The following is a 9204-nucleotide window of genomic DNA, read 5'->3' as shown; positions in this document are numbered from 1 at the left end:
GAGGTAGGAGCTGCCAGCCTGGAGGACTCGCTGAGGGCAGGGCTTTCCTCTCCTGCTTTAGCACCCACCCTGGCGTCAGCCCCGCTCCTCTCTCCTTCCTCCTTCCCTAGCCTGTCCTGGAGGAAGCAGGGGATGATGAAGCACCTCGGAGTGTGGCCATGGCCTCCCACCCACGTGGGGACTTTGTAGCCTCATCTCCGGGGCAAAGGAACTACAACAGCTTTGGTCTCCAATGGGTGGAAGAGTGGGCTTGGGAGTTGCCTTGGACAGCTGAGTGCCTGTGAAACACGGTCCCACAGAGACTTGGCACGAGCAAGGAAGTAAAGAGCAAGGGCGAGGATGCAGGGATGCAGGAATTTGAGCAAGGTCCCAGGATGGCCGTGTCCTTCTTTGCATCTCTCCTCCCGGATCGTGAGCACAGCAGCCCAATGGACAAGGATTTTCAAATGTTACTTCTAGAAAGGGAAACTGCAGCCTGTCTCCACCATCTAGAGGGCTTCGGAGGTAAAAAGGTGTGTTCCCAGTTAAAGGTGGGCAAATAGCAGAGCCAGGCTGAGATCCACCCGTCCTGACACGGAGTCCAGGGCCCTCCTTTGGTAATATTTTGCTGGATGAAGCCATGCATTCCGTGTCTTTCGAAATTCCCTGTGGAGCCTAGTGCTGTTCTCAGAACTTGGAGCCAGCATCAACTGACCTTTGGTCCTTGGGGCAAAGACCTGGTCCATGAGCCCAGTCCAGGGACATAAAGGGAGAGTGGGTCTGAACCCTCGCTCTCTAAAGTGGGAAACCTCATGTCCTGCTCCAGATCCGTCAGAGCCCGGGAGACACTGTCGCACCCAGCTCACGGGGACAGCAGCGATGCGTCAGGACATGGAGGCGTGGAAGCAGGTGTTCCAGGAATTAATCCGGGAGGTGAAACCATGGCACACGTGGAAACTGACACGAGACAAAAGCCTTCTTCCTAACATCCTGAAGCCAGGGTGGACACAATACCAGCAGTGGACCTGTGCCAGGTGAGTAGGGAATGCGATAGCAATATTCCAGAAAATTCTTGCTTATTTCTTACGGTGTACACTCGTTCCTTGTCTTGTTGTGCTCACGCTTGTAAATTGAAGATTACAGGAAGGAAGGTGCCCTTGATCCAAGACGTTTTGGCTTCATTAAAAATTTTTCCTTTTTACACTGAACCGCAAAACCATAGCAGGACTGGGCTAATGCCCAGATACAGAGAAAACAGGCTGCGAGGGGTGAGGGTGAGAAGCAGTGAGGAAAAGAGAAGGGGAGGAGTGGAGGTTATTTCCCTCAACCGCAGGAGAGTTGGACGAGCAGGACCCAGGGCTCATGCTCCCTGCATTGGGAGACCTAGGGTCCAACACAGAGTCTGTGGGGAGAGGCCCTGTGTGCTGAGGAGAAGCGTCAGGGAGGGGGCAGAGGACGGGGAGAGCTGAGCAACACTCAGCAACCTTACCCCTCTCTACTCCAAGCTGATGGAGTCTTTTTAAAATAGGACCCTCAGAAGTCATCCAGAGTCTCACCCTCTCTTTTCCAGTTGGGAAAGCAGAGCCCCAAGGACTGGGGGTGGGAGGCTGGGACTCTAGCTCGGGACTGGGGCCGTGCTCATTGCCTGCCCACCAACCCCTCGCCAGGAGAGGGTCCGGGCAGAGGAAGCAGAGCTCTCTTCTCCTGGTGGCGCGTGGTTTTCCCAGGCCAAGAGCATGGGAGCAGAGTCTCAGCTCATTTCTCGCAGTTCTGGAGGCTGGAAGTCCAAGATCAAGGTGCCAGCTGCTCTTCTGAGCCACAGGCTTCTCCTTGTGTCCTCACATGGCAGAAGGAGCTAGGGCGCTCTGTGGGATCGCTATTATAAGGGGACTAATCCCATTCCCAAGGGCTCCACCCTCACAACCTAATCACCTCCCCAAGGCTCCACTTTCTAACACCATCACCTTCAACGTTAGGATCCCAACATGGGAATTTGCAGGGGGACACAAACATTCAGACTATAGCACTTACCCACACCCACTTGTATCTATTTTTGGATTTCAGTTCAGGGTTCTTGGGGTTGTTGCACTTGTAGCCTTTGACCCACTTAAATCTACATTTGAAGAAGCCTTGATTTGGGGTCAAGAGACTGGAGTTCCAGTCCTGCCTCTTCCACTCACTGGGTCTCTGGGCGTGACAAGTTCCCAGCGTGTGCCTCATCTCTAAAATGATCACACCGGACTTCGAATTTGCCCAAGATTCCTTCCAGCTCTGATGGCTTGTGATTTGCTGTTTTCATGGCAGACACATCTGTGGGTCACAGAGCATGCTGGTGGTACAATGGAGATAGGAACAAGGGGCTCGGGATTTCTTCCCCACTAATCCATGACCCGGATCAAATCATGTTTCTGTGTGTCCCTCCGGCACAGCCCACAACTGGGCCATACTGGGCCATACTGGGCCAAGCTGAGGGTCTTGTCTTCTTTCTCCACAGGTTCCAGTGCTCCTCATGCTCTCGAAATTGGGCCTCTGCCCAAGTTCAGGTCCTTTTCCACATGCACTGGAGTGAGGGGGAATCCAGGGGCCGGGTGAAGATGAGGGTCTTTGCCCAAAGATGTCAGAAGTGCTCCCAGCCTTCGTTTGAGGTTCCCAAGTTTACAGAAGGGAACATCTCAAGGATCCTGAACAACCTGGTGTTGCAAATTCTGAAGAAATGCTATAGAGAAGGATTTACGTTGGTGGAGATTCCTATGATCAAGGAAATCTCTCTTGAAGGGCCACATGACAGTGACAATTGCGAGGCATGTCTGCAGGGCTTCTGTGTGCAGAGTGAGTTAGGTCTGGCCAAGTGGTCACCAGTATCCCCATTACCTCCCACAATAAGCTCCCCCATCCTCGGGATCACCACCGAAAAACCTTCTCCCACGAGGAGTAGCACCAGAGGGGATGCAGTGAAGAAAAAGAAGGTATTACCCAGACAGTCGTTTCCTGAGACCACACAAGCTGAGAGCCTCCCCATTTCCTGGAGCCCGAGAGCAAACACCAACTTCCAGGCAGAGAGAAGAGACCAGAACTCCTTCAACAACTGCACTTTCTCTTCCCACACAGCCCAGCGTACCAGGAGCTTAGGCGTGAGCTGCTGCTGCTGTCTCATGCTAATAATCATCATTGTAATTGTGGTAAAAACGACTATCTGAGCCTGGAAAGCATGATGTTGAGTTTATCAGACACACAGTCATCTATTGTATAATCCCATTGATGCAAAATATTCAGAATAGGTAAATCTAGAGATGGCAAGTAGATTTGTGGCTGCCAAACAAGGGACTGGGGGGAGAGGGGAAGTGGGGAGCAACTATTTAATCTGTATGGGTTTTTTGGGGGGGGGTGATGAAAGTATTTTAGAGGTGATGGTTGCACAACACTGTGAATGCACCAAATGCCATTTATTTGTTCATTTTAAGATGGTTAATTTAATATAAATTTCACCTCAATTTAAAAAAAAAAGAATGCTGCAATTTCATTCATTCTCTAGAGAACTGAGACTGAGGCGTTTATGGCTCACAGAACAGTTCGGAAATCTTAGGAAACCCGGGGGCCCTCTCCCCAGACGATTTTGCACAGACCTTCTGATGTCAATCTGTGGAGGCGTTTGCCGTCCAAAGCATTAGTCTGAAAAGCCGGGTTCTAGAGCAGTGGTCTCCACCGAGGAGCTACACGCAGCTGAGGGCTGAGGCAGGACCATCTGCCCAGGTGGGGAGATATCCTTACAACTCCATTTAATTTCTGTTTGTACTTAACTATTTCTTGTCACATGTTTTATCATGTATGTTAATATATTAGTAGAATGGTATAGTGATATGATAAATAAATACACACCCATTTGGAGTGGGTGTTCAGTTTCTCATTGACAGGGTTGCAAAATCAAAAACATCGTTACGGGGGACCCTGTTCTGAAGGACCAAGGGTGGAAGCCTGTCCATGGATTCTCACCAGGATTCTGAAACCAAGTTGCTTTCTATACAAGTTTTCTATTCTGATTAATGAGAATAATTTTAAGACTCATTCTCACATCTTTTTTATCTAGAAATAGGAATCCTTCTGTATATGTAGCTAAAATGAAAGCAGTAGTCATTTACAGCAAATGCTCCTTTTCACTCGCCCTTGTCTCCTTCTCCATCTGCCTGCCTCTCTCATCAACGACAGTGGTTCCTGAAAGCACAGGCTGCTCAAGCGGGGACAGTCTCTAGAACTTTTTCATTTTGCAAAACTGAAACTCTGTAGCCATTAAACAACAACTCCCCTTTTCTCCCTCCCCCTAGGCCCTGCTAACTATCATTCTTCTTCCTGTTTGTATGAACCTGCCTACTTTAGATACCTCATACATGTGGAATTATATAGTATTCGTCTACTGGTAACTGGCTTATTTCACTTAGCATAATGTCCTCAAGGTTCATCCATGTTGTAGCATGTGACAGGATTCCCTTCCTTTTGGGGGCTGAATAATATTCCACTGTATGTATGTACCACACTTTGTTTATCCAGCCATCCATTGATAGACGCTTGGGTTGCTTCCACCTTTTGGCTGTTGTGAGTAGTGCTGCTGTGAACATGGGTGTACAAATATCTCTCTGAGACTCTGCTTGCAACTCTTTTGGCTATATACTCAGAAGTGGAACTGCAAGATCATATGGTAATTCTACTTTAATTTTTTGAGGAACTGCCATGATGTTTTCTACAGCAGCTGCACCATTTTACAGTCCCACCATAAGGATTCCAATTTCCTCACATTCTAACCAACACTTATTTTCTGGGTTTTTTTTATATAATAGTCATATCAATGGGTGTAAGGTGATATCTCATAGTGCCTTCGATTTGCATTTCTAGAAAATGCAATTTTTTATGATGTAAGTTTACACTTTCAAGGCAATATCAGGAATAATATTTGTACAACTCAGCACAGAGATAACTATTGGGAACACAACAGAGATGTGTAGCTAAATTCTTCACAGACTTGCTATTCATGTTCAAACGTTGAAGCGTAGTCTACATATCTGTATTAGGCAAACTCCAGGAACTTAAAATGTAATAGTGGGACAAGACAGAACAAACACATGCCTAAGAAACAAACATCTAAGAGAAAAGAGGGTGCCCCAGCAGCCCATAAATAGCTGGAAGCTGAGTGACCAGTGAGGTGGGGAAGGCATGCTGGGTCATTAATATAAAAAGGGGTCCTTAGTGGAAAGCAAATCAGAAAATATTAAAGTGGGGATCAGCCTTAGAAATTGTCTTCTCCAACTCTATTTTTTGCAGGTGGGGAAAATGAGGCTCACCCAAAGTGAAGTGATTTTTCCCAGGATTATACAGTGCATTTGTGAAAGCGCTGGCCTTGCAATCCTGGCTTCAAGTTCCAATGTTGACTATCGGCCTCTTCAGGAGGTTACAAAATATGTTCAGAAAGTCACAAAAATAAACATGCTCTAAGTGAGAACCAGGGACTTCCCCGGTGGTCCAGTGGCTAAGGCTCTGCACTCCCAATGCAGGCGGCCCAAGTTCGACCCCTGGTTAGGGAACTAGATCCCACATGCCGCAACCAAGAGTTCGCATGCTGCAACTAAAGACCTCACATGCCGCAACTAAAGACCTCACATGCCACAGTGAAGATTGAAGATCCCGCGTGCTGCAGCTAAGACCTGGTGCAGTTAAATAAATAAACAAATAAATAATTTTTTTAAAAAATCAGTGATGGAATTAAAAAAAAAAAAGTGAGAACCAGATCTTGTTTTGGACCGCTTCACTGCCCATACCTGGGGTTACAGGAGCTACCTGGGGTTGACCAGTCACAACTGAAATTAGACTCTAGTGTAGCAGCTGATTACTAAAGAATGAAGTCCTAGCCCCAGACAGTGTCCATCCTTCCCTCAAAGCCACAGCTCTACTGGTGCAAGCTCAGCCTTGGGTCCTCTTTGTCTCCCTGGTGAATTTTACAATCAAGGCAAGTTCATCTATTTAACATCATATCTTCTTTGGTCCCATTACCAGTGTTTAGCTGCTTTCTTTCCTAAGAATTATGAGTGGTGCTAAGGCCCAATACTCAACTATAATTTGCTTCCTCTGTAATTTATATTATGCTGCAATAAAACGACATAAGCATCTCAATTTTTCACTCTGATGAAACAGCTGGAGACCCTAAGCAGAGATTTGAGCTGCCTATTAACACTGCAGTTTGGCATCATTTCAAGTTTTAAAGCTTTGATTTAATTTCCTAATTTTTAGAAATAAATCCAATATACATACCATAAAATAAGCATTTACACCTACATACACAACAGAACGATAACTAAGAAAACATACAGATGACCAAAAGCACATGAAAAGATACTCAACATCACTAATTATTAGAGAAATACAAATCAAAACTACAATGAGGTATCACCTCATACCGGTCAGAATGGCCATCATCAAAAAGTCTACAAACAATAAATGCTGGAGAGGGCATGGAGAAAAGGGAACCATCCTACACTGTTGGGGAGAATGTAAATTGGTACAACCACTATGGAGAATAGTATGGAGGTTCCTTGAAAAACTAAAAATAGAACTACCATATGACCCAGCAATCCCACTCCTGGGCGTATATCTGGAGTAAACCATACTTCAAAGAGATACATGCACCCCACTGTTCATTGCAGCACTATTTACAATAGCCAAGATATGGAAGCAACCTAAATGTCCATTGACAGAGGGATGGATAAAGATGTGGTACATATATACAATGGAATATTACTCAGTCATAAAAAAGAATGAAATAATGCCATTTGCAGCAACATGGATGGACCTAGAGATGATCATACTAAGAGTAGTAAGTCAGACAGAAAGATAAATATCACATGGTATCACTCATGTGTGGAATCTAATTTTTAAAAATGATACAAATGAACTTATTTACAAAACAGAAACTCACAGATTTCAAAAACAAACTTATGGTTACCAAAGGGGAAACGTTGTGGGAAGGGATAAATTAGGATCTTGAGATTAACATACACACACTATAAAATAGATAACCAACAAGGACCGACCATATAGCACAGGGAACTCTACTCAATACTCTGTAATAACCTATATGGGTAAAGAATCTGAAAAAGAATGAATATATGTATATGTATAACTGAATCACTTTCCTGTACACCTGAAACTAAAACAACATTGTAAATTGACTATACTCCAATAAAAAAAAAAAAGATAACTAAAAGTATCTAAGTTTCCTTCCCACTCAGAAAGGGAAAGACAGTAATTGACAGAAAGGGAAAGACAGTAACTGATTTCTGGAGATTACTGCTCACAATCATCATGAGTTACCCTAAACTGGTGTTTGGCAAGCATGCCAAATGGTCATTCTAGAAAGCTAGAGTCAAGAAATCTGGTGTAGGTCTTGCTATTAATTAAAATGCTCTACTCAATGATTTCACCTAAGTGTCTTTGCCCTTTAACTTCCAGCATATGAAAAATGGGTATAATAATAAGCTTTTGGAACCAGAACATTTTTCTCCTAAGAATTATATTTTCTTTCATTCATATTGCTTTAATGTTCATACATATATTCTACTATGCAAATTACTTTACCAAATTATGAATCAGTCCATATGCATCATGCAAAATGTTCAAATCTCTATTATCTCCACTAAGATGCTTATTCTACTTTAGAATCTTTCTGCATTTTTACATTAATATGAATAAAGTAAATAGTATTTCTACAAGCCTCATATTTAATAAATATATTTCTTTGGAGATGTTATGTAACATGAAATAATTATATATCAATGTAGTACTTTTTCAGTTATTTTTATGTAACATCGAGATAAGGTTTTTGCACAAAAGACTGGTTTTATTGAAATAAATTTTACATGAGCTATGGACAGTCAATTTATGTGAAAGCCCTCATTTCCCCCCTTTTCAGATATATTTTCCATTTGGCTGTATGTAACATATACTGTAGCATGAAATAAAATTCCAAAATCATTCACGTAGTACAACTAATAAATTTGCATTATATTTGTAAAGTGTTATAAAGAAAAATACAATTGTTTGAGGTTCAGTTAAAGTGATTTCTCATTTTCCTATTCTTTCCATCTCTTAACCTACTTCTCAGAGTTTGTCTTTAACTTGAAGCAGTACTCTACTGAAGCATTACTATGTGACTTTAGACGGTTCTGCCTGCTTTATGTCTGTTGAGGATAAAATATTTAGAGTTATGATTAAACCCAGTAAGACAAAATATTGGGTGTCTATTAACCCCTCTGGGGGTAGACTGGTTCTTCAGATAAGAAAATAAAAATCACTCTTCATTTCTAGCCCAGATTAACTTCTGAAAAACCCAAATGGCTCGACCGTGTTGTACAATATGGTAGCTACACTTGGCTATTTAAATTTAAATGTAATTAAAAATTTAGTTCTTCAGTCACACCAGACACTGTTCAACAGCTCAAGAAGCAGATGCATCTGGTGGTTACTAAATTAGACAGCACAGATGCAGAACATTTCCTTCACTGCATAAAGTTCTACTGGACACCACTGGGCTAGACCATATAGGAGTCGATTCATATATAAATATATGTGAAGATATGCATTTTTTCCATCTTAGTCACAAAACCTACTTGTTTAAACTTAGCTTCAACACATTCACAATCCTGTTTATTTTAGTCCAAGATAATAGAATAAAAATAGATATTTGTACAATTTCTCCAAATCCTACAATGTGATATCAAAGTTCAAAGCCCTGTAATGAATACCTTCTTTGCCAGTGTAAACCCAGTCTCCTGAGCTCCCTCTGGACCGCAGCGTCTTGGCCACAGGCAGAGTTCTCCTGTGGTACCTGCAGAGAAGCCTTGCTAGGGACTCCTCATCAGTGTGGACTAGTCATTCCCACTACTTATATGGCCACCTTGGAGGACAGGTCCCTGGAGGCAAGGCCTCTGCTCTGTGCTCTGGCAGGCGCCCCAGGACCCCCAAGGGGCCCACTCAAGGCAGGCTGACCACCCATGCAGGCCACGCAACGCTTCCCAGGACCCCCAAGGGGCCCACCCAAGGAAGGCTGACTGCCCATGCAGGCCACGCAACGCTTCCCAGGACCAGCCAGGCCCACACTTGCTCCACTAGGGACACCAGCACACCATCTAAGCCCCATGCCTGGGCAGACAATCCAGCCCTTCTTTCTGCCCTCAAGGTCCAGAT

General features: G+C 44.0%; 1 protein-coding gene across 1 annotated transcript; it reads left to right on the top strand.

The window, feature by feature from the left end:
- Nucleotides 1–767: 767 nt before the first annotated feature.
- RTP3 (receptor transporter protein 3) lies at nucleotides 768–7954 on the top strand. The gene is made up of 2 exons (XM_082849024.1): nucleotides 768–1013; nucleotides 2474–7954. The coding sequence occupies exons 1-2, from the start codon at nucleotides 859–861 to the stop codon at nucleotides 3174–3176; spliced, it is 858 nt and encodes a 285-aa protein (XP_082705150.1). The 5' UTR covers nucleotides 768–858; the 3' UTR covers nucleotides 3177–7954.
- The last annotated feature ends 1250 nt before the right edge of the window (nucleotides 7955–9204 follow it).

The sequence above is a fragment of the Leucopleurus acutus genome (genome assembly GCF_964270905.1).
Source record: "Leucopleurus acutus genome assembly, chromosome: 10".
Taxonomy (NCBI): domain Eukaryota; kingdom Metazoa; phylum Chordata; class Mammalia; order Artiodactyla; family Delphinidae; genus Leucopleurus; species Leucopleurus acutus.
Note: the sequence above shows the minus strand (reverse complement) of the source record. Positions and strands in the feature narration are given on the sequence as shown.